The sequence below is a fragment of the Drosophila willistoni genome, unplaced genomic scaffold (genome assembly GCF_018902025.1).
Source record: "Drosophila willistoni isolate 14030-0811.24 unplaced genomic scaffold, UCI_dwil_1.1 Seg349, whole genome shotgun sequence".
Lineage (NCBI taxonomy): Eukaryota > Metazoa > Arthropoda > Insecta > Diptera > Drosophilidae > Drosophila > Drosophila willistoni.
In genome coordinates this window covers 11,087-36,935 of record NW_025814298.1, presented here as the reverse complement: position 1 = coordinate 36,935, position 25,849 = coordinate 11,087, and the positions used below count along the sequence as shown (strand labels likewise).

Below are 25,849 nucleotides of genomic sequence, written 5' to 3'. Positions count from 1 at the left end.
CAATAGGTAAAGAGCCAAATGATCATGGTGGTTTTCCATTCTGGAAGAATACCGATTGAAATTTTTGCAGAATGTCAATAATTAATGTAAACTAGAAGATTGTCTACAAGGCTTAGCTCAGATCAGTTGTAGGTATATCACTGGGCTTGGTTTAAAGTTGAACTGGGTTATGCTAAAAATTAGGGACATATAAATGCATTAGTGAATAAATTATCAAAAGTTAAGAGTATAAGTAACCACACGATTTAATTTCCATCTGATGACTAAAATTAAAGCAAACTTCTTGAGGTCATTATAATAAAGTATAAAGATCTTGAGAATCAAGTTAGGCGTTTTAGTGTTGCTTATGATATTTACCTAAAACGATTTTCAAACGAAATTCAATATTACTTAAAGCAAAAGAACAGGACATCAGATTTTGGCAGTGACCAATAAATTTGTAAATTATTTCCTGCTTATTTGATTAAAATTAAAATCGTCCTATTGGACGATAGTCAAAACCAAATTCAAGGCCTTGGTTAAGGTGAATATTTCGAGCCAAACAAGAGGCTTCCATCTCTTTAAAATGACGTAGCGATTGCGATTTATTTGAGGTAAGGGTAAAGTTGGAATAATTACCAGCTGAGCCGCCCAAACGTTGACGGCTATTGCCAACAAGACATCTATATCAACGTCGGAATGATGAAAAGAATCGCCTAATTTGCGACCCTTGCAAATTGTGAATTCGGCCAAATCAAATAGATTCACCCGAATCCAGTAAATTGGATATACTGCATTCATTGTTCGTATCACATATCGATTCAATTTCTTCTGCTGGCAACTGCCAGACGTGCCGTCAATATTCCGGAATCAAGGGGATCGGCACATCTTGGATATGGAGTTCCGGTATGGCTGGTTTTCATAAATCCATAGGTTCGAAATGCTCGAAATCGGTTTCTAATCGCAACACTGCTCCGCAAGAAACACGTACGTTTTGAAAACATTTGCTTAACATTCCTCTGCTTATTATTGGTTGCACTAACCGTTAGACTAGACATTGTTTTTTTGGTCGATTCCATATATATATGTGGGAATGGGTCGAGAGACGAGAAGCGGTCGATTGTACTGAACCAGTTCAGAGGTGCATAATTTAAAGTTTATCAACGATATCGATGACAAACCATCGATATCAATTGAGAAAAGAGTTTTATGGCGTCAAGTTGTGTCGACCGGTTGTGTTCCTCGTGGCTGCTCGAATAAGAAGAGTGTAGTTATGTGGTAATTAAGTGATAAATGTATAAAGAAAATGTTGAATAAAACTGATTGATTGTGAGTAAAAACGGCCTAGAAATTCGGGAGGAAAAAGTGGAATTGCATTAACGAGTCCCACATATATATATATATAGTTACTTTTTTTTTTTTATTTTTTATTTTATAAAAATTGTTTATTTTGTTATCGTGTTGTTGTTGTATTCAGTTTTTTTTTTGTGTAAACTATAAATTTAAAGTACAAATTTCTGCTTGATTACAATATGTATATTGACACGCTGTGTGATTATGTAGCAATTAATTGGCAATTGCGTTCAAGTGGCGTATACTTAATGCGATTAATATTATTTCAATGGAAATTATTCTTTCATTTTAATGATGCATAATTCGTGATAAATAAATTGTTCTTGTTCAATGTGAAAAGTTGTGTGGTAATTGAATGTGAACGATATCAAATGGTAATGGAAACAAAGAAAAATCATGTAAAACTATATATGTATGTATTTGTTGAATTTGAAGGCAAACCGGGAGTTTCAAATGGCCCCGACTGATTTCTGACCTGCATCTTATATGCTCGGCCATTTTTAGCCACGGGCGTTGTTGGAGATTTGAAACGCATCCTAATTTATGGGTTCTTCCTGAGCCATGGAAAGTTTTCTAACCTTTGTACGACGGTTTGAAAGCCAGGCCTTGAGCTGCAACAAATGAAACATTCAATTACTACCTTATATATGCATTGTTTTGATGCTTATAGTTAAACTTACCTGACGATCAGTTAGCTGCAATTTCTCAGCCAACTGTTGACACTTTTCTGGGGTCAAATACATATTTGATTTGAACTCAAGTTCCATCTCTGAGACTTGATATTCTGAATGGTTCTTACGACCTACAGGCTTTCTAGGAGTAACACTGCTAGGAGTGCTAGGACAGCTAACCAATGGACCTTCAGTAATAGCTAAAGAAGATTAAAAGAGAATTAGTTCAATAATTGTTATAGCACTTGTTAATGAAAAAATAATGATAGATATATTAATTTTAGACTTTAAATGTGTAAAAATAATCAACAAATTGAATTTCTAAAAGGATCCATTAAAATATACCTCAACTTTGGTATCAGAAAACAAGTTATTTAGTCCAAGTCTTCAGACCCCAGTTCCTTTGCTACACCCATGAATGCATCGCATTCCCATCTCCCCCCCCCCGCTTTGGTTTGTTCTCATTGTTGGACAGGAAGAGGTTGAACTGAACCGCATTCAGAGTTTATGGCACCCGCAGTTTAAAACTTTTTCATTCAATTCAGTTAAGTTGATTTTCGCTTTACTTTCGCATTTTGTTGCTGCTTTTTGTTGTCTTGCCGGTGCCTGTGCCTCCCTTTCTACCTGGATTGTTGACCTGGCTTTCTTCTGTTACACTTTGGTATAGACGAAAGACCTTCGTCCTGGTCCTGGACTCGGTCATGGAGCGCAGTCGTTCTGGCTAATGGTGTTTATTGCATTTTACTCTCCTGCTGGCACTTAAAGCGGCATCCCCAGCAGATGGCACCGATGAAGGGAGTGGTGGGTTGTAGGCATTGAAGTGTGACACTGTTGCACACACACACACACACAAAAAAGCCGAGATGCGGACAAGAGGCCTCCGGCTAACTGCAGGTACAGCTACGCAAATATCCTGCAGGCGAGAACAAGAGCCGACATTCAACACCAAGTCCATCCAGCAGCAGCTGCCAACTTCGGCCGGAAGAAAGTGCAAAATAAATTCACAACAGCTACAAACTCTCATTCCCTTTCCCTTTTCAGCCACAACTGCAAGTCCGGGTGCGGGCGTGCCAGGCAAATGCACAACTCGCTAGCTAGGGCAAGATTTGGCTCCTACTGCAAACTTTGATTAAATCACACAACAAACTGAGCAAGTTTACCAAGAAGCGAAAAGGGGGGAGTGTGGGGTATAAGAGGTTCATGCTGCCAGCGGTTTGTGTGGGACAGATTCAAGTGGTTGGCCACAGGACCACTGACTGCAGTTAACTTCAATGCGAAAAAGGTGAGGGAGAAAAGTAAAGGCAAGTAAATAAATTCATTCAACGATTAGAATTCAGAGTCGTTTCTTTTTCTGTGCTAGAGCTTAAATATTCAGTTATCTGAATTACGGATTAAGTAGATTAATGTGGCAGTGGCCCGTGCCAGGTGCCAGTCAACATTGTTTTAACCACAACTAACTTAGTTTCTGCAAACTAATGAAGTCGAATAAAAAAATAATTAGCAACAGCAACAACTAGTATTAAGTGCCATTTAAATACATACCAAAGTGATTTTGTAGAAGAACTTAGAACACTTATGAATCTCTACTAAATGTTTGGCATCCTTCATTTAAACCAAAATCTCTGCTGTGCGAGGCATTGACCACATTATAAAGCACTTTCACTTCACTAATTAATGCACAACCTGCAACTTTCCTTGAAACTTGGCCATGTCGGCCACATTAGTCTGCAATTTATGAAATGTTTCTATGATTTGGAAGTTTAACTAATTACACAAGGTACAAGTTACTTGACTTGAGAGGTAATACTCTCTTTATACATTTATTCATGCCCAGCACAAAGATCGTCTCTGGTTCCAGTTCGAATCGCTCTTGCCCGAGCATAATGAACGGGACACCATCAACGGACGGTAATATATTTGGATTAATACGTGTCGGTTCCTCTGTCAAACTCCTGGCCAATAACATACTGAAGCTCATGGATATGCCAGTCTGTTGTCGATGATATTGTTGTTGTCGTTGTTCACCAATATCCATCGATGGCTGAACCACATTTCTGTTCATTTCGGCTAACCCGAAACGACTTGACCTCGAGCTCAATATCATGGTTAAAGATGCCGCCATGGTTGTGGCCGTTGCCATTGTGGTCACACTGTGGCGTCTACCCACGTCACGATGTCCACCAACGCCGCCTTCTTCAGTTTCGTTCTGGTCTAGCCCTTGACCTTGAAATCTGCCGAAACCACAGTAGCTGCTTCTGCCCAATAACAATGGACCACGCTCATCTCCGCTGCCATCCTCGAACCTATATATGTCGCCAAAAGAACCGAAAGTACTAGCCGAACTGTTTAAATAATTTGGATGTAGATAAATTTGGTTTTGATGAATTCCGAAAAAATTTTGCGTGTAAATGGGGTTAGCATACATTATATTAATCGGGAAGTCCATGATGTGCAAAAGCCGTAGAAAATAAAAAAAAAAAAAAATGTATTCCTTTTTTGAATCTGTGTTTTTTTGTACAACTAGTGAAACCTACACGAACTGAATCCTATTGAATACTAAAAACGAATTGACAAACTTTCCTGAACGCAGGTACTACATTGAAAAATCTGAGTGACATTTAAAATCTTTGATATTGTGATACACTAGAAAAATATAAATTTAAAAATAAAGTAAAAGGGTGTTTGCCTTTAAAAATTTACAACAAAATGTATTAATATATCAATTTGAAAAGTTCTTCTGGTAAGCAATATATATATTTGTTCACTTATAAATTGACTATGATAAATTGACTATATTTTCTCTGTACTTAAAAACTAAAAAACAATAAAAACAAAAATCCTCTCTTATTTGCCATTTTGCGCTTTAGTGCCTACTTATGCAAGTTCGCTTTAGCGCAAAGTGGAAAAGTTGAGAGGAAAATTGATTCATAATTTTATTGCATTTTCCCTGTGATCAGCAAAGTTTTCAGTATAAAATGAGCTGAATATAAATAATCGATAAGGTTAATAATTTCATAAGTAGAGATAAGACTGCTTGCAAAAAGCATCAGAAAATTTAACAAAAGGAATCACTTTTCACAACAAAACAGAAATTGTATGGAGTAATCACAAAAGTCCGTTATATATATCGAATTTAAGTCATATCTATATAATTTACAATAAAAGTGAATTTATGGAAGTAATTTTAACTCAGCTTCTTTCTTTAGTCTCTAAAATAATGAAATTTTTGAAATAGCTTTTTTAAGTGATATAAACAAAATTGTATAAACAAAATTGGGGTTTTACTTATTTCATTCAACACTCTGTAAATAAGAGCTGTCAGCATATTTCTCTTTTTATTTATCAGTTGTGGCAGACAGAACCGCAATCCGTTGCCATTTTCAATAGAGGGAAATTGTGGCAGGTTGTTTACTATACAACAAAAAATAGGAAAAAAAGGAGTGCATATGTAGTAACTGCCACGAAATCGTTACGATATCAACATGGTAGCCAATTGGAAGGTATACTGTCTCTCTCATCACCTACTTCAATTTGATTCCTTTATTCGATCGATGTGCTCTACTGGAGGATGTGCTCAAATACATATTGTAGTTGTGGAAAGGGGCGGAGGGATTGCTCTGTGTGTGTGCCACAATGCGATACAATTTAGATTTAGATGCTTTGTCTGATTTATTTGTATTGAACGTGTGGGCGTGTTGCCGACGTCTAAGTCGTGATTGTCAACGTGTCTTAATCTGAGTCCTAATGCTGTCTGCCGAAAGGTGCTTTAAAATTCGATAATCTCTTTGGCAGCAGCAGCGTCTTTAAGTTGTCGTTGCCTTTAATAGGCATTAGTTTCCATCAAATAAACTCATATATACATATATACAAAGGAAACAATTGCACTCACTTTTGCAATTGTCAAGTGGACCATCATCTAAATTTCCAATATAAAAATCAATTAGAAGCTGTGGTGCATATTTTTTCATATCAGGTTGGGTCATAACTTCCTCGATTTCGGCCCCTCAAAACCAAAGCGTATGAACGCTAATCCATAAAAATTAACATAAACAATTGAACACTTGAAGTAATAATTGTCCCCCTCAAAACCAAAGCGTATGAACGCTAATCCATAAAAACTAACATAAACAATTATACACTTGAAATAATAATTGTCCCCCTAACAACCAAAGGCGTGAGAACGCTAACTCAGCACTTAAAATCGGACCAATCAAATCGTCGAAATATCAACCACGCCACCAAAGGGCTCCCAAATTTAGCTATAAATATAACCATAAGACATTTTTGTAATCAGTTCTAAGTTTTCTTTCAAATAATAAAGTACGTTGCTTTTAACTCACGAAAAATATCTTTTTTTTCCTTATCGAGAAAATCGAATATTTAATTGGCGCAGTCGGTAGGATTGGAAAAAAAGTTATTCTATCCGTGTTACATATAGAATTGTTATCCGTGTGTTACATAGAATTGGTGAATAACTATTGTAGTGAACTGTTATTCTATCCGTGCGACGCGTAGAATTGTTATCTGTGCGTTACATAGAATTAGTGAATAATCACTATAAAATAAATTTCCGATCCGACGTAAGAACTTACGGGTAGTGCTCAAAGTCTACAACAGTGAAAAATATTTTCTGCCAACTGTGCGCGGAAGTATCAACTGTGTGTTGCAACCAAAGAAAAAAAATATTTACGCCAACTGTGCGCGAAAATATTAACTGTGTGTTACAACTATTAAATCCAATTGAGGAACAAAAACGCCAACTTGTGTGCGAACAAAAAACCAAAATCCAAAATAAAACATAACCAAAACCCAGAAAATTAACAAACAAAACACCACAAAAACCCAGAAGATCAACAAAACAACACATCACTAAAACCCAGAAAAAAAAAAAACAAAACAACACATCACTAAAACACAGAAAAAAAAAAAAAACCAAAATAAACCATCACTAAAACCCAGAAAAATCAAAAAATTAAAACACCACTAAAACAAAAAAAAAAAGAAATAAAATGGCTGTAGAACTCACCGAAGCCCACCTCAACCAAGCACTGTCTTCGTTAAGATAGGTGGCAAATTACGATGGAGCTCCAGAAAATCTGACGTCGTTTATAAGGAGGATAGATTTTATTATGCACCTATATCCAACCCATAATATAAGGCAGCATAACATACTGTTCAGTGCAATCGAGATGCAGCTCACTGGAGAAGCACAACGACTCTCACAAATTGGACAATCCAACACCTGGCCGGAACTAAGGACACTCCTTATCAACGAATTAAAACGCAGACCCCCTGTGAGGAACTTCTGCGACGCCTCTACAACACCAACTATGCAGGAAATCTTCGTAAGTTTGTAACAGAATTAGAAGATAAGTCTTACATTATAACAAACAAATTAAGTCTAGAAAACGATGCGAATAACACCGCGCTTTATACAAACGCGTTGAATAACACTATAAAAGACGTAATAAACAAAAAATTACCCGATAGATTATTCATGACGTTAGCTAGATACGATATAACCACAGTCAGTAAATTGAAGCAAGTAGCTCAAAGAGAAGGGTTATACGAAAAAAGTATAACAGAAATAAGAAAATCAAATCAAAGCCAAAATCAGAATCAAAAAGGTGGAAAAACTTTTGTACCCAATAGTACAATTCCGTCTCAAACAAAACAATCAGATACAATACAAAACCAAAAACTATTCCAAGAATTTCAACAAAAATTAAATATTGACAGGGCTCAAAATCCAATGAATAATCAACAGCAAAACAACTATTCAAAGAATAATGTAGCAAACCAGCCTACAAAAAGGCAAAGAGAAAGTAATAGTGGAATTAGCAAAAGAATGCCTCGGATCAATCGGAAGAAGAGATAGAGACAAGTCCTTCATCAGAATAATGATGAACAATAAACCCTTGAGATGTGTAGTCGACTCAGGCTCTTCAATTAATATAATGTCCGAAAACTTTTTTAATTTTAAAACCTATTTAGGAGATTCCAAAATTCACATGATTGAAGGAGCAGTAGAACTAAAAGAAATTATTTTCCTTGCACCCAGCAAACTTTGTCCGACAGAACAAAAATTTTATATCCATAAATTTTCAAATAAATACGACATGTTGATAGGCAGAACTTTCCTAAAAGCCTGCAAAGCACAAATAAATTATGAAGAAGAATACGCAAATTAGGAAACTATACATTTTACTTTAGAGATGTTGAAGAAATAGAAGAAGAACAAAACATAGAAGTTTTGGACCCACCCACAGAAAGGGACCCGGAAACAAATTTTGCGATTGAAAACGAAATAATAGAAAGCAATGAGTATAGACTCGACCATTTAAACAACGAAGAAACTCAAAAACTAAAAAAGGTCTTGTACGAATTCAGTGACATTCAGTACCGCGAAGGTGAAAATTTGACTTTCACGAGTACAATAAAGCACTCTATTCATACAAAACATGAGGACCCAATCTATAAACGACCATACAAATATCCCCAAACATTTGATATAGAAGTCAACAAACAAATAAATGAAATGATTGAACAGGGTATCATTCGAAAATCGAATTCCCCCTACTGTTCACCCATTTGGATCGTCCCAAAAAAAGGAGATGCTTCCAAGAAACAAAAATTCAGATTAGTCATTGACTATCGAAATCTAAATGAAGTCACAATAGACGACAAATTTCCAATTCCAGTCATGGACGAAATTCTCGACAAACTAGGAAAATGCCAATACTTTACCACCATTGATTTAGCTAAGGGATTTCATCAAATTCAAATGGATCCTGAATCTATTGCAAAAACAGCTTTCTCAACTAAACATGGCCATTACGAATACACACGTATGCCATTTGGTCTTAAAAATGCCCCGGAAACATTCCAAAGATGCATGAATAATCTTTTGGAAGACCTTATTTATAAGGATTGCCTTGTTTACCTGGATGACATCATTGTGTACTCCACTTCATTGGAGGACCACATACTATCACTCAGAAAGGTATTTAACAAACTAAGAGAAGCTAATCTTAAACTCCAACTCGACAAATGCGAATTTATGAAAAAGGAAACAGCATTCCTTGGTCATATAATAACAACAGAACGTATAAAACCTAACCCAGATAAAGTCAAAGCAATTCAAAATTTTCCGATACCCAAAACTCCAAAAGAAATTAAATCATTCTTAGGATTATGCGGATTCTTCAGGAATTTATACCCAACTTTGCACATATTGCAAAACCTTTAACTCTAGGATTAAAGAAAGGAGCTAAAATAAATATAAACGACCCAAATTATATTTCATCCTTTGAAAAATTAAAATATCTCCTTATGAATGATCCTATACTTGCATATCCCGATTTCAAAAAACCATTTTTCCTAACCACAGATGCTAGCAACATAGCTTTAGGTGCGTTCCTTTCATAGGACCATAGACCTATTTCTTATGGTAGTAGAACACTTAACGAACACGAACTTAATTATTCAGCTATAGAAAAGGAATTACTATCTATTGTATGGGCAACTAAATATTTTAGGCCATACCTTTTCGGTAGAAAGTTCGAGATTCTAAGCGACCATAAGCCTTTAGTATGGCTCAACAATATAAAAGAACCAAATATGAAACTTCAAAGATGGAAAGTAAGACTAAATGAGTTTGATTACAAAATTAAATATTTACCTGGCAAAGAAAATCATGTAGCAGATGCCCTTTCCAGAGTTAAAATAGATGAAAACTTTTTAGGATCAACAGAAAGCACAGCAGCTACAATACATAGTGCTCACGAGGATAATGAAAACTACATTCCAATAGTAGAAAGACCCATTAATTATTACAACAGACAAATAGAATTCATTAAAGGTTCAGAATACAAAGCAGAAACAACAACTTACTTTTACAAAACAAACATAAAAATAACATACAAAGAAATGACCAATGCTTACGCAAGGGATATAATCATAAGATATCTTTGCAGTAAGAACACTGTACTATATTTTCATAATGAACAAGATTTTCCCATATTCCAACAAGCTTTTATCGAAATAATACAACCAAACGCAAATACAAAAACCTCGAAATCTAGCATTAAGTTAGAGGACCTTCAAACGTTTGCACAATTTAAAGAAATAATCCTAAAACAACATAAAGAATTATTACATCCAGGAATTGAAAAAACGATTAATTTGTTTAAAGAAAAATATTATTTTCCCGATTTTCAAAACCTAATTCAAAACATTATTAATGAATGCTCAGTATGCAATATCGCAAAGACAGAAAATAGAAATACAAAACTAACTTTTGAAATAACACCAGAACTTTTTAATATCAGAGAAAAATACGTCATGGACTTTTACATGATCGACAATTTACAATTCCTTTCATGCATTGACATTTACTCGAAATTTGCAACACTTGTAGAAGTAAAGTCTAGAGATTGGTTAGAAGCCAAGAGAGCAATTATGAAAGTATTCACTGAAATGGGCAAACCGATAGAAATAAAATCAGACAAAGATTCAGCATTTCTGTGTATAGCACTAAAAAATTGGCTACAAGAAGAAAATGTAAAGTTAGAAATCACATCAAGTAAAAACGGCATCTCAGATGTAGAAAGATTCCATAAAACAGTAAATGAAAAACTCAGAATTATAAATAGTGAAAATGACATCGAAGATAAATTACTTAAATTTGAAAAAATTCTCTACGTATACAACCATAAGACGAGACATAAAACAACTAACCGAACACCAGCGGACATTTTTATCTATGCAGGATCCCCCGAATATAATACCCAAACAAGAAAAATACATCAAATAAACAATTTAAATGAAGATAGACACGACTTCGAAATCGACACTAGATTTAAACAAGCACCATTAGTAAAGTCAAAAACGACAAATCCATTCAAAAAGACAGGAGAAATAAATCAGTTAGACGAGAAACATTTTGAAGAAAGAAATAGAGGACAAAAAGTTACACACTACAAATCAAAATTCAAGAAGAAAAAGAAAGTTAATAAAAGCAAATACGACAATTAATTAATTACTATTGAATACAAAAACTTCCACCTGGCTTAAACCAAGTTCAAACGAGATATTTATCATTTCAAACATTCCCAAGAAATAATAAAAACCCCTATCTTTGAGATACTTCCTTATCCAGACGAGAATAAAAATATTTTGACTGAAAATTCATACGATAAATACTATTTTAATAACAACACTTTGTTCAATAAAAACACAAAACAAATAGAAACTAACGAATGTATAATAGGCATTTTAAATCAAATCCCAACCACTTGTAAATACACTAAGAGATATAAGAATTTTCAAACTAATTACATTGAACCAAACATAATTGTAACATGGAATCTACCAAAAACTAAACTTAATCAAAATTGCGTAAACAACGAATTAATAATAGAAGGCAATAACATAATAAAAATTTACGATTGTGCCTTACAACTAAACGAAATATCAATAATAAATTCATTGCTTGACTATAGCCAAAGCATTTATGTAACAAACAATATCACCAGGCTAGAACCTATTTCCTTTATCTAAACAAAAGAGATAATTAACGAACATACGAAATATTATACTGCATTTCAAACTATTACATTAACCACTTTTATACTTACTATAATAAGTTTAATTACATACTTAATCTATAAGTTTAAGGCAATGCCACAAAAATTAATAATTAAGCATTTTCGATCAAATAACAATCGTGGTCCCACAGACGTAATCGAAACCCCAATTGTTGAAAAAATCGAGTCCCAAATTATAAACAAAATTGATACTCCAATATTTACAGCTGAGAAAAACCCCTCGCTATATCCCAATGTATCCGCCTGAGGACAGGCTATTTTCTTTAGGATGGGGGAGTCATATATCCGACTCCAATACCCAATAACATATAAATATTTCGGCCCTCAAAACCAAAGCGTATGAACGCTAATCCATAAAAATTAACATAAACAATTGAACACTTGAAGTAATAATTGTCCCCCTCAAAACCAAAGCGTATGAACGCTAATCCATAAAAACTAACATAAACAATTGAACACTTGAAATAATAATTGTCCCCTAACAACCAAAGGCGTGAGAACGCTAACTCAGCACTTAAAATCGGACCAATCAAATCGTCGAAATATCAACCACGCCACCAAAGGGCTCCCAAATTTAGCTATAAATATAACCATAAGACATTTTTGTAATCAGTTCTAAGTTTTCTTTCAAATAATAAAGTACGTTGCTTTTAACTCACGAAAAATATCTTTTTTTTTCCTTATCGAGAAAATCGAATATTTAATTATATAATCCTATCCGCCTTAAGGTTGCGAGTAAATCCATTTTTTCCACAAAACATAATTATATTGGATTATTTTGTGTACAACAAATTTATTTCAAGATTAAGAAACATTTACCCCAAGCACTGCGAGCCGTTGAAGAAATCTGAAAAAACAATTTAAAGAATTTGAAGTCTTTTTAATTGGACAATTTAGTTACATACATTTTTTGGTGGTGTCAAGTTTGGAGTTGATTCAGACGTTTGCGGTGGTTGGGGAACTAAATCTGCTAAAATAAATAAAGGAATAAATACATTTATTTAAGACACCTCAAGGTAAGTTTTACTTACCGGCAGCTTTTCCATTCTGAAGTGTCCCAGTTGGACGTCTTTGCTGTAAGAAGTTAATGTAATAAAAAAAAAAAGAAGAAATCGCAAAACATGTGTTAAATTGCTGAGCGACGCCACGCTGTCTGCCACGCCAGACAAATACATTCACATACATACATACATATGTATACATACATATACTGTATACACATATGTATTCACTTAAATGTTAAAAAAGTTTATTAAATAAAGGACATACCACCTTTTATTCAATTAGGAAATATATACAAATTAGTTATTAGATACTGTAAATTTATAATAACAAAAATTAAACTTGTAAAAAAAAAATTGTTTAATTCCTTAAAAATGTGCAAAGTGCAAGTCTAAAGTGTAAGTGCTGCCCATCAGTGGCAGCTTATGAGAAATTATGGGGAACGCTGAAAATTTGTGGTACGGCAACCTCCGGTAAATAAAGAAGCGTCATTAGCTATTAGAGCGGAGAAGAAGATTATAAAATTGCTCTAATAGTTTGCTTAAATATCAGATTTTGGGTTTAGGTCACATATATACATTTATTTGTTTTTTCTTTAATATTAAGCGATAATTCGGGTATTTGAACTTTAATGAGCTGAAACGATCCAACATAAAAATAATACGATTCTTGAGGTTATTCTTCAAGGCTCCAAGTAAATAGTGAAAGGTGAGTGGAAATTGCCAACTACTAAAAAGGTAAGCACATACATACAAACATATATTCAAAATGAAAATTATAGAAGGAATTTTTTAAGGTTGGGGAAAAAGTGTTTGGAAAATGACAATATTAGCAATACGACTAAAAACATTTGAAAAGTTACTAACTATATTTCAAGAAGCAAATATCTGAATTACAGCCAATTTGATCAAAAGCATTTGAAAAATGAGAGAAAGGAGATATTTTTACTCCCTTTAAACAAATTATAAAAACCAAAAAAATAAAAAACTAAAATAACATATTTCATTTTAGTAGTTGGCTGTCATAATTTTGTCGTCTCAGCTTCTTACGCTGATCAGGAATATATATAATATACATAACATCTGAGCAATTTTATAATATTCTTTACGAAAGTGAAACTCAACAAATAAATAAATGGCTGATAAAGCAAACTCATTCATTAGTTTGTATATAAATCAGTAATACTCAGAATATATGCCGATTAATTATATTTTCTATTAAAATACACATACATGTGTATATTATAACATCAATTTAATAACGACTAAATTGAAATCCAATACAAAATGTGTTTAAATGGAAACCATAAACTAATTAAACATGATAAGTCGTTTTATTTCCTATCAATATGGATTTCACATAAATTTTATATAACTAACGCATACATACATACATATGTCTGTACCCTTTAGTACCAAATTGTCGCCGTAGACAATGTCGCCCAATTGTCCTAGCCACAGACGTCGGCAGAGAAAAATTCTGCCAGCGTTTTTCATGCTGAGGTTAGCCGACGGCAGTGAAAAAGTATTAGTGATTTCTAATTGATTTTTGATATAAATAAAGGTAAGTGCTATTTAAATATTATCTATAATATACACAAATAGTTAATAGAAGTTTTGTTGGCAAAGTATTAAATTAAATTAATAGCATTATTTATAATCGAATGCTAATCAAAAGAGTAAGAAAATATGAGTACAGAGAGTGAAAGGAAAACAAAGTATTTTGCCAACACAATTAAATGCGAGTTCGACTCCGGGCTGTGCCAAAAGATAAAATTTTTTTTTATTTTGTAATAATTTAATTTTTTTTCTCACAAAAAAAAACATTAGCAACTGGTTTAGAAATAATTGACTTCAAGAACAGCATTACGTCGGAAATTCATAAAAGCTAGTAAGTACACAGCTGTTGTATGAAAAGCACAAAATTTTAATTCTTTTTTATATTTGCAGACCTCTCAAGTAGCTGGAGACAACTCCCTCTTGTGAAGAGCCACAACCTGGATAAGAAACACATAAAGTTGAGCCTTAGAACCTATCTAAAGGCTTTGAACATTCTTCTCGGTAAGTACATTAATTACTGAAAAACGTTAGTTTTGATATTATAATTCATTTCATTTCTAATATCTTAAATTTTTTTATTCCAGAAGCAGTTTAAAACACTTTCCCGGGGCAGCCTCCGGAAGTTGGGCTTCAGAATGCAATGGCCTGAGCTTAAAATATGGACAACAAAACAAAAAATTGAAAATTGAAGCAGCAGCTGTATTTAACACAGCTTATTTAAGCTTAATAAAAAATAAGTAAAATAAAAACAAATTCAATTATTTTATATTTTTTTATGTATTTTGAATTGTCTTTCTAGTCCATAGGACAAAATGGGGATATAGTCTTCCTAGTCCTAGGACAATCTAGCGATAATGTCGCTTTCGTCCCTAGGATAATCTAGCGATATTGTCGTTCTCGTCTCTAGGACAAACTTTGGAAAATGTCCCTCTGGTCCCTCTGACAAACTAGCGATATTGTCCCTCCAGTCGCCGGCGAAGAGAGCGAAAAATTTCACAGTACCGCCGACTAGAGGGACAAAAGCGACAAAGCGGCGACACAATGCTTGTTTGTCCCGGCGTTCGGCAAGACATTTGGACATTTGTCTTGGCGACTGGAGCGACAACTGTCGCTAGGTTGTCGTTCCGGTCTTGAAAGCTAGGACATGCAATGTTAAATGTCGCCGTATTTTTAATGGGAGTGTCGCCAGTTTGTCCCCGGGGAATCCCCGGCGATTCCCCGGCGACCGGTACTGAAGGGATACACATGTATGTAATAGAAAATATAATTAATCGGCATATATTCTAAGTATTACTGGTTTATATACAAACTAATGAATGAGTTTGCTTTATCAGCCATTTATTTATTTGTTGAGTTTCACTTTCGTAAAGAATATTATAAAATTGCTCAGATGTTTTGTATATTATATATATTCCTGATCATCGTAAGAAGCTGAGACGACAAAATTATGACAGCCAACTACTAAAATGAAATATGTTATTTTAGTTTTTTATTTTTTTGGTTTTTATAATTTGTTTAAAGGGAGTAAAAATATCTCCTTTCTCTCATTTTTCAAATGCTTTTGATCAAATTGGCTGTAATTCAGATATGGAATAAGTACTAAGTATAAAAAGTAAGTATAAAAAGTCCATCTCATACTTGGGACACACATGCAAAGTCTATGGAATAAAGAAGTCATGCTCAATCATCAATTTTTAAAGCAATATTTTATTTTGTTTTCTTTTTTTTGTATACTTTTTCGTTTATATTAACTTGTTTTTTGTGTGTGTGTATGTAAGTTATGTATTGATGTGTATATATATTTACTAGCAAGCCCGGCGAAATTCGTAACGCCTAACAGTCAATGAATTTCGTGTTACCTTTTAGCTGAACTAATTTATGCTTTGATGAACATAATATAATAATACAAAACAATAATAATATAGATAGAAATATAAAAGTATTTTATTATAATGATCATAAAAACATACAGAGAGTAAAAATTTAAAAAACAGAAATAATTAAGTTTTCCAAACACATGTCAAAAAAATCATTGAAAACTATGCTGTTCAGGTTGGGATACACGTCATAAAATCTCAATTTAGCCAGGGCAGCAACCATTCACCTGGATAAAAGCGAAGACACGAAATTTGAACGGCAGAAAAATAGAAAACTCCAGCGTAATATTCAACATCAGGCTCATACTGGGATGTAAATGCTCGAAGTACTTGTTGATGTTGGTCAATCCCTCTACGTCTGTTGGCTACGAATCTGCGCGCTTCTCTTCGTTCCAATTGTCTTTGTTGGTTTCGCTCATCTCGTACCTCTTGTAATTGTGATGCACGTAACTGCGCCATTCTTACACGGACATCTGCATTATTTTGTTGCTTTTCTGCATCTGATCTTATTGCTCTTCTATCTTGCATGCCTCTAGATCTGTTTGTTTGACGACTCAAATTAGCCCCCCTGCGTGTTCGTGGCATTGTTGTAATAAATCAAGTTGGAAAACTGATTGGTGTATAACGTGTATTATTTTCTTGATCAATAATTAGCGCAGCGAGTTCGGTCGCACTCGAGTTGTAACAACGACTGAACTCGAGACGCACAATTCTTGTGCGCGCCTTCCACCGAACCACACTCGGCGACAGCGACAGAACGCTGGCGCCCCGCTAAAACGGTTCTTCTTAAACCACAAATGCGCCGCCATAACGATGAATAATATATAAAATTCTCGAGTGTGGTGTTTGTTACCAAACTACTCCGAAACGGCTCGACCGATTCTCACGAAATTTTTTATGCAGATCGTGTAGGACTGAGAATCGGCCAACATATATCGGACAACGGCCTTCCTCTGGACACTGAACTTCCTCCTCACACTTGGCTTTCGGCTCCGTACGTTTGCGTCGTGGAATCGGTGGCCGCTTGCCTTTTTCAAAACAGCAGATCGGGCGGACACTCTACCCAAGTGACCTTGCGGGCAGCTTTATCCGACTCCTTGTACAGGCACTCGTCAAAGGTGGGGAATCTCTCTGGGCAGGGATCGGCACAACACTCTGCTGGTTGCTTCAGAAGGTGATGAAACTAGAATGGTTCTTCCTTTTCTTTCTTGGGCTTGGCTATACTTTTAGGGCTGCACTGAGTTTTGTTTTGACAGCCTCCATTATCCACTTTGGAACACTCAGGTGAATCCACGAAATCCTTCGATGCCCTTCTGCGAGACAGTCCAAAACCTTTGCATCCTGTCAATGCTTGGGGCCGCACCCTTCCTAGAATATTTCGCCACATAGACATGACAAATTTAGAAGAAAAATATTGTCCTGAAGTTAAAAGAAAATTTCAACTGTTTGTTCCGAAAAAAAACTGGAAAATTTAATTTTTGTATACGGAAATCCCCAAGCGAAGCCGTGTGAACTCAACAGTGTACATCACCTTACTGAAATCTAGAAAGTCTCAACGTTGTATATGGTGTTTCACGGCCTGTTTCGATTGGAAGATTTAAATTATTTTTGTTGAATTTCATCTCTTATCAAGTAGGCCGTGTGTCTAATTTCACTCGTATAAAACACAGGTAGATGAAATATCCAGCACAGTTAGTCAGTTTTAATCGTGAGCTCGTTATTATTTGGCTATAAAAAATAGATGTTGGCCGATTCTCAGTCCTACACGATCTGCATAAAAAATTTCGTGAGAATCGGTCGAGCCGTTTCGGAGTAGTTTGGTAACAAACACCACACTCGAGAATTTTATATATATAGATGACTTAAATTCGATATATATAACCAACTTTTGTGATTACTCCATACAATTTCTGTTTTGTTGTGAAAAGTGATTCCTATTGTTAAATTTTCTGATGCTTTTTGCAAGCAGTCTTATCTCTACTTATGAAATTATTAACCTTATCGATTATTTATATTCAGCTCATTTTATACTGAAAACTTTGCTGATTACAGGGAAAATGCACAAAAATTATGAATCAATTTTCCTCTCAACTTTTCCACTTTGCGCTAAAGCGAACTTGCATAAGTAGGCACTAAAGCGCAAAATGGCAAATAAGAGAGGATTTTTGTTTTTGTTTTTTTTTAGTTTTTAAATACAGAGAAAATATAGTCAATTTATCTAAAGGAAAGTTTACATAATTCATGCAAAATGGATGAAAGTGAACAAATATATATATTGCTTACCAAAAGAACTTTTCAAATTGATATATTAATACATTTTGTTTTAAATTTTTAAAGGCAAACACCCTTTTACTTTATTTTCAAATTTCATATTTTTCTAGTGTATCACAATATCAAAGATTTTAAATGTCACTCAGATTTTTCAATGTAGTACCTGCGTTCAGGGTAGTTAGTCAATTCGTTTTTAGTATTCAATAGGATTCAGTTCGTGTAGGTTTCACTAGTTGTACAAAAAAACACAGATTCAAAAAAGGCATACATTTTTTTTTTTTATTTTCTACGGCTTTTACACATCATGGACTTCTCGTTTAATATAATGTATGCTAACCCCATTTAATTCATTGAATTCATCAAAACCAAATTTATCTACATCCAAATTATTTAAACAGTTCGGCTAGTGCTTTCGGTTCTTTTGGCGACATATATAGGTTCGAGGATAGCAGCGGAGATGCGCGTGGTCCATTGTTATTGGGCAGAAGCAGCTACTGTGGATTCGGCAGAGTTCAAGGTCAAGGGCTAGACCAGAACGAAACTGAAGAAGGCGGCGTTGGTGGACATCGCGACGTGGGTAGACGCCACAGTGTGACCACAATGGCAACGGCCACAACCGTTGGAACCGACAAGTATGAATCCAAATATATTACCGTCCGTTAATGGTGTCCCGTTCATTATGCTCGGGCAAGAGCGATTCGAACTGGAACCAGAGACGATCTTTGTGCTGGGCATGCGTCTGAGTGTGACGAAAAATGATATTCTCATGTTCTTTAGTTCCGTGGGAATGATCGCTGTCGACCATGCGAGTAAACCAAGGATTTTTGTGTACAAAAATAAGCAAAATGGACGATCAAAGGGTGAGTCGACCATTACATATATAAGTCCGTTCATGGCGGAAATGGCTATTAGATGCCTGAATGGCAGCAAATTTAAGGGAGAAACTATAACGATTTTACCGGCATATCTATCAACGCGCAAGGGTCGTTGCATCCGCTATAGATATCCTCGAGAGTTCGCCCCATCAAACAATCGGGAACACCAACAGGATCGGCAGCAGCAGAATCGTCAACGTCGACCCCGTAAATGGAGACCGGCTCGTGACAATTGGTATTGCATGTCCTGCCGCAACAGCAATTTTGTTTGGCGCTCCAATTGCAATCGTTGCAAGGCCACCAAATCGGAGTATGCAGCCGAACCCCTTTTCAGTGGTTCACCATCTTTCATGAGGGTGGCTCGCCGTTGGCGCATTCATAAGACCGACTGGGAATGCTGCTACTGTTTCAATAAGAATTTCTGGTATCGTCAGAGATGTAATCGTTGTCATGCTCCCAAGGCTGTTGATATGCCAAAACCCGTCACCCCACCCCGATCGGACAAATGGGAATTGAAGCTTGGCAGTGATTAGGGAGGGTCCAATACTCTGAGTGTATTCAAAATTTACAAGTGTTATATGCAAGTCATAGTTATCAAGTATCAATGCAGATTGGCAACGGTTTGGCGTTCTCACAGGCAAGCCAAATCCGTATGCATCATGAGTGGAAAGAATATCCAAATTCTTTGTGAAGTGAATCCATTTACAATAAATGATTTCATATATTCACACACTAATAACTCTCCAAACAGAATAAATGTATAAAGAGAGTATTACCTCTCAAGTCAAGTAACTTGTACCTTGTGTAATTATTTAACTTCCAAATCATAGAAACATTTCATAAATTGCAGACTAATGTGGCCGACATGGCCAAGTTTCAAGGATAGTGGCAGGTTGTGCATTAATTAGTGCTTTATAATGTGGTCAATGCCTCGCACAGCAGAGATTTTGGTTTAAATGAAGGATGCCAAACATTTAGTAGAGATTCATAAGTGTTCTAAGTTCTTCTACACTTATTAATTTCTAAGAATCAATATCACTTTGGTATGTATTTAAATGGCACTTAATACTAGTTGTTGCTGTTGCTAATTATTTTTTTACTCGACTTCATTAGTAAGCAGAAACTAAGTTAGTTGTGGTTAAAACAATGTTGACTGGCACCTGGCACGGGCCACTGCCACATTAATCTACTTAATCCGTAATTCAGATAACTGAATATTTAAGCTCCAGCACAGAAAAAGAAACGACTCTGAATTCTAATCGTTGAATGAATTTATTTACTTGCCTTTACTTTTCTCCCTCACCTTTTTCGCATTGAAGTTAACTGCAGTCAGTGGCCCTGTGGCCAACCACTTGAATCTGTCCCACACAAACCGCTGGCAGCATGAACCTTTCTTATACCCCACACTCCCCCCTTTTCGCTTCTTGGTAAACTTGCTCAGTTTGTTGTGTGATGTAATCAAATCTATACAGTAGGAGCCAAGTCTTGCCCTAGCTAGCGAGTTGTGCATTTGCCTGGCACGCCCGCACCCGGACTTGCAGTTGTGACTGAAAAGGGAAAAGGGAAAGGGAATGAGAGTTCGTAGCTGTTGTGAATTTATTTTGCACTTTCTTCCACACGGCCGAAGTTGGCAGGTCTTGAAATTCGGCTCTTGTTCTCGCCTGCAGGATATTTGCGTAGCTGTACCTGCAGCTAGCCGCAGCCTTCCTGTCCGCATCTCAGCTTTTTGTGTGTGTGTTTTTTTTTTTTTTTTTTTTTTCAATTCGTTTATTAAGAAAAGAACAACAATTAGCGATAGATTTAGGTAACAACAAAGAAAGAAGAAAGAAAAGAAGGAAAGTTCAGGACGATAAGATGCCATCGGGAACCTGCGGGACTGCCGTGGGGTATTGCTTCGCAGGACGATGACGGCCTATTATGCTCCTCCTGCGTTTCTTAGGCGTTCCAGTCGGCGCAGCGTACCCATGGTATTTGCTGCGTATATGCAGACCGCAGACCACTTCTCCTGGCTCTCAATCATTGCTGGGACCAGGTTCTCAACTGTGGGCGTCCGTCCTAGAATGGCCTCTAGTTCGAGTCTTTCTGCCGAAAATCTTGGACAGCTGAATAGAACGTGTTCCGGGTCCTCTATCATGCCATTCCGACAAAGCGTGCATTCGGGGCTACTGTCTTTGCCAAAACGGTGAAGGTATGACCTGGAGCAGCCATGACCGCTCAGAATTTGTGTTAATTCGAATGTTACTTCGCCACTTTGTCTGGAAAGCCAATCCGTTAGGTTAGGGATCAGCCTATAGGTCCATCTTCCCTTTGTAGAAGTGGACCATCTGCGTTGCCACTTCTCCATGATCGCTCGTCTGGCCGCTACTTTTGCTGCGCTTTTTTCCGCCTGCGTCAATGCCACGGTTTATCTCCTAATAAAAAAAACTTCGCTTCTCGTGCTAGCAGATCGATTGGAGTCATCCCAGCTATGACCAGAGCCGCCTCGTCCTAGACAGTTCGGAAGCCACGACATACCCGAATCGCTGTCAGTCGATATGTAGACTCCATCCCGCGCCGATATGTTGATTGCTCCATCGCGGATGCCCATACAGGTGCACCATATAGCATGACCGACCTTAGTACCGACGCTAGCAGTAGCCGTTGCATTTGTCTTGGGCCCCTGTTGTTGAGCAGGATGCGATTTATAGCTCGCCCAATGTCCGCAGCTTTTATGTTGGCATAATCCAAATGCTCTCTAAAGCTGAGTCTGGTGTCCAGCATCACTCCCAGGTATTTTATTGCCCTTATCGATTCAATCGTACGGGTCTCAAGTGAGATTTTCGCCCTTTCAACAGTTTTCCGGCTGCTTATTAGCACAGCCTCTGTTTTGTGGTCTGCAAGTTGAAGTCCTGAGTTGGCTAGCCACTGCTTCACCATTTTCGCCGCCTCTGCAGTTTTCTCCTCTGCTTCGTGGATGTGTTTCGCAACCGAGGTAAGCGCCACATCGTCAGCAAAACCAATGATTTGCGTGCCAGGTGGTAGAGACAGCCGCAAGACCCCATCATACATTATGTTCCACAATAGGGGGCCCAAAACCGAGCCCTGTGGAACTCCTCCTTGTACCAAGTGTATTTTTGAGCCGCCTTGTGTGCTATATCGCAGTATACGGTTTCTAAAATAGTCCTCCACTAAGATAATTAGATACTCAGGAACTTAAAATGAACTCAAAGCATGTAGAATTCTGCTCCAATTCGTCGAGTTGAACGCATTCTTGACGTCAAGTGTGGTCACCAAACAATATTTTTTACTGCCACCCTTCCACCGTAGTCCCTCGATGGCTTTGCTAGCAACGTCGACTACTGCTGTTAAGGCGTCTATTGTTGACTTAGCCTTTCTGAAACCAAACTGCATCGGGGACAGATCGCCAGACCGTTGGATGGCTGCTTCTACACGGAGCGCTATTAGCTTCTCGAACATCTTGCCTGTCGAGTCCAAGAGGCAGATCGGCCTGTATGCAGATGGGTCTTCTGCTGGCTTGTTTGCCTTTGGGAGTAGCACAAGGTCCTGGAGTTTCCAAATGGTGGGAAACACGCCTTCTGCCAAACATTTGTTGAACACGATTGCGAATTTATCGGGGTGAAGCCGGGCAGCCAATTTAAGTGCCTTAATAGGTATTGAGTCTGGACCAGGGGTGTTTTGTGTGTGTGTGTGTGTGTGTGTGTGTGTGCAACAGTGTCACACTTCAATGCCTACAACCCACCACTCCCTTCATCGGTGCCATCTGCTGGGGATGCCGCTTTAAGTGCCAGCAGGAGAGTAAAATGCAATAAACACCATTAGCCAGAACGACTGCGCTCCATGACCGAGTCCAGGACCAGGACGAAGGTCTTTCGTCTATACCAAAGTGTAACAGAAGAAAGCCAGGTCAACAATCCAGGTAGAAAGGGAGGCACAGGCACCGGCAAGACAACAAAAAGCAGCAACAAAATGCGAAAGTAAAGCGAAAATCAACTTAACTGAATTGAATGAAAAAGTTTTAAACTGCGGGTGCCATAAACTCTGAATGCGGTTCAGTTCAACCTCTTCCTGTCCAACAATGAGAACAAACCAAAGCGGGGGGGGGGAGATGGGAATGCGATGCATTCATGGGTGTAGCAAAGGAACTGGGGTCTGAAGACTTGGACTAAATAACTTGTTTTCTGATACCAAAGTTGAGGTATATTTTAATGGAACCTTTTAGAAATTCCGATTTGTTGATTATTTTTACAAATTTAAAGGCTAAAATTAATATGTCTATCGTTATTATACCCAGAGCAGAGGGTAATTTAAAATTGGTCAGATGTTTGTAACGCACAGAAGGAGACGTTTCCGACCCCATAAAGTATATATATTCTTGATCAGCATGAGAAGCTGAGTTGATATAGCCATGTCCGTCTGTCCGTCCGTCCGTCCGTCCGTCCGTCTGTGCGTATGCGTTTTACTCAGCCGTCTTAAGAGCTATCGGGTTGAAATTTGTTTTCGGGGTTTTTTATTACCCGGGAAAAATAAAGTATCAAAACCATCAGGATCGGACCACTATATCATATAGCTCTAGAAGAACTAGAAGAAACATTTTTATAAAAATTGGAGTATGCTATGAAATTTACATATGTAATATAAAACCCCAGATCCCAAAATTTGAATGTGATCGGATAAATATAACACAAGTTACAGTCAATATAATAATCGGCTCTGCTCCCAGCTCTGCCGGCAGCGCTGCTTGCTGTCTACTACGTCTTTCTGTCATCAACAGAGTACATGGATACACACACAGACGCAACGCTACATAAACTGCATGTGTATGCGTGCGTTGTTTTGCTTTGGGAATGAGGGAAGAAAAACAAATTGTGAAATAGAGAGAAAAATTGTTTTGTATATTGATGAATTGAGTTGCAGAAAACAAACATGTAAAATTATTATTACCAACGACTGCAAGGGTATATAAACTTCGGCATAGCCGATGTTAGCTTCTTAGATATTTTTTCCATTAACAAGTTCCATAACAATTATTGAACTAATTCTCTTTTTAACCTTTATTAGCTATTACTGAAGGTCTATTGGTTAGCTGTCCTAGCACTCCTAGCAGTGTTACTCCTAGAAAGCCTGTAGGTCGTAAGAACCATTCAGAATATCAAGTCTCAGAGATGGAACTTGAGTTCAAATCAAATATGTATTTGACCCCAGAAAAGTGTCAACAGTTGGCTGAGAAATTGCAGCTAACTGATCGTCAGGTAAGTTTAACTATAAGCATCAAAACAATGCATATATAAGGTAGTAATTGGATGTTTCATTTGTTGCAGCTCAAGGCCTGGCTTTCAAACCGTCGTACAAAGGTTAGAAAACTTTCCATGGCTCAGGAAGGACCCATAAAATAGGATGCGTTTCAAATCTCCGACAACGCCCGTGGCTAAAAATGGCCGAGCATATAAGATGCAGGTCAGAAATCAGTTGGGGCCATTTGAAACTCCGGTTTGCCTTCAAATTCAACAAATACATACATATATAGTTTTACATGATTTTTCTTTGTTTCCATTGCCACTTGATATCGTTCACATTCAATTACCACACAACTTTTCACATTGAACAAGAACAATTTAATTATCACGAATTATGCATCATTAAAATGAAAGAATAATTTCCATTGAAATAATATTAATCGCATTAAGTATACGCCACTTGAACGGAATTGCCAATTAATTGCTACATAATCCAACAACATGTCAACATACACTAGGCGGCATAAATATTTTGACGAAATCGTTTTGTGCCTCTTGAAGCTGTCCATGCGTAGTACAGTTAAATAATAATGAATGTCAAAACAAAGAATCTGTTAACAGCTATGTGCATGCCAAATTTTAAGTTCTTTAGCTTTTGCATTCTCTTTCTCCTTATAAGAATGCAAGCGAACATCAAATTTCTGCGTGGCATAAGTATTTTGACGAAATCATTTTGCACATGTAATTTCAGTTTCGTATGAATTTAAATTTAATAAATATTGAGGATACTGAAAAAATCAAAATTTAGAAAGGCATATTGTAAACCATGGGTAAAACGGCTGAATTAAGTTTGGAGGTTATATCGGCAATGGTGGCTAAGCTCACGCCGAAAAAAAATAGTGGACATTGCCAAGAGTACCAGGTGTCTCGACAAACGGTGCACTACCAAATAAATAAGGACAAAAAGTATAACTCTTTGAAAAATTTAAAAAGAACAGGCGCAAAACGGAAAACTACCCTGACTGATGACCGAGTCCTACTACGGGAATTTAAAAAAAACGTATTGCTGAAGCCTCAAAAAGCAGCCGATTTGCTGAATTTGACAGCCAATAAGTCAATCAGCGAGAGGATAGTCAGACAGCGCTTGAAAGAAGGAGAGCTCGGAACATTTGTAGCCAAGGACGTGCCTTTAATTTCAAAGGTTAACAAGTTAAAAAGGTTAGCATTTGCAAAGGAGCATATAAACAAACCAAAGGAGTTCTGGAGAAGTGTTTTGTGGACAGATGAAATCTCCTTTGAGTATAATTCTTCAAAAAAAAAAGTATTTGTAAAGCTGCCCATCGAGCAAAGACAAAAGAGACCCGTTTGTCAAAAAGTAAGCCATGGTGGAGGCTCTGTGATGTTCTGGGATGTGTGGCAT

At 36.7% G+C, this 25,849-nt stretch overlaps 2 protein-coding genes and 2 long non-coding RNA genes across 7 annotated transcripts; 3 read left to right on the top strand and 1 right to left on the bottom strand.

Annotated features, from left to right (window-relative positions):
- Window positions 1-1,726: 1,726 nt before the first annotated feature.
- On the bottom strand, window positions 1,727-4,572 carry LOC111519715 (homeobox protein Hox-D12-like). 3 transcript variants are annotated; one of them, XR_006955034.1, is made up of 4 exons: window positions 3,792-3,854; window positions 3,546-3,728; window positions 2,349-3,475; window positions 2,140-2,203 (listed from the first exon to the last, which is right to left on the bottom strand). XR_006955034.1 is itself a non-coding variant. In XM_047012858.1 (3 exons), exons 1-3 carry the CDS (start codon window positions 4,447-4,449, stop codon window positions 1,869-1,871), a joined length of 924 nt encoding a protein of 307 aa, XP_046868814.1. In that variant the 5' UTR covers window positions 4,450-4,572; the 3' UTR covers window positions 1,727-1,868. The 3 variants fall into 3 exon arrangements, 1 of the variants encoding a protein (XP_046868814.1); XM_047012858.1 differs by lacking the exons at window positions 2,349-3,475; window positions 3,546-3,728 and adding an exon at window positions 1,727-1,943 and having other exon boundaries at window positions 2,013-2,203; window positions 3,792-4,572; XR_006955035.1 differs by lacking the exon at window positions 3,792-3,854 and having other exon boundaries at window positions 2,349-3,269; window positions 3,546-3,774.
- Window positions 4,573-13,996: 9,424 nt separating this feature from the next.
- LOC124461334 lies at window positions 13,997-14,862 on the top strand. The gene is made up of 4 exons (XR_006955036.1): window positions 13,997-14,176; window positions 14,443-14,503; window positions 14,563-14,673; window positions 14,757-14,862. It is a non-coding gene; the product is annotated as an uncharacterized LOC124461334 (long non-coding RNA).
- Window positions 14,863-18,482: 3,620 nt separating this feature from the next.
- On the top strand, window positions 18,483-19,987 carry LOC111518926 (transcription initiation factor TFIID subunit 15-like). Its single transcript, XM_047012857.1, has 2 exons — window positions 18,483-18,647; window positions 18,719-19,987. Exon 2 carries the CDS (start codon window positions 18,955-18,957, stop codon window positions 19,726-19,728), a length of 774 nt encoding a protein of 257 aa, XP_046868813.1. The 5' UTR covers window positions 18,483-18,647; window positions 18,719-18,954; the 3' UTR covers window positions 19,729-19,987.
- A 4,105-nt stretch (window positions 19,988-24,092) lies between these two features.
- LOC124461333 lies at window positions 24,093-24,729 on the top strand. Of its 2 annotated transcripts, XR_006955033.1 has the most exons (3): window positions 24,093-24,120; window positions 24,254-24,444; window positions 24,514-24,729. It is a non-coding gene; the product is annotated as an uncharacterized LOC124461333 (long non-coding RNA). The 2 variants fall into 2 exon arrangements; XR_006955032.1 differs by lacking the exon at window positions 24,093-24,120 and having other exon boundaries at window positions 24,164-24,444.
- Window positions 24,730-25,849: the final 1,120 nt, after the last annotated feature.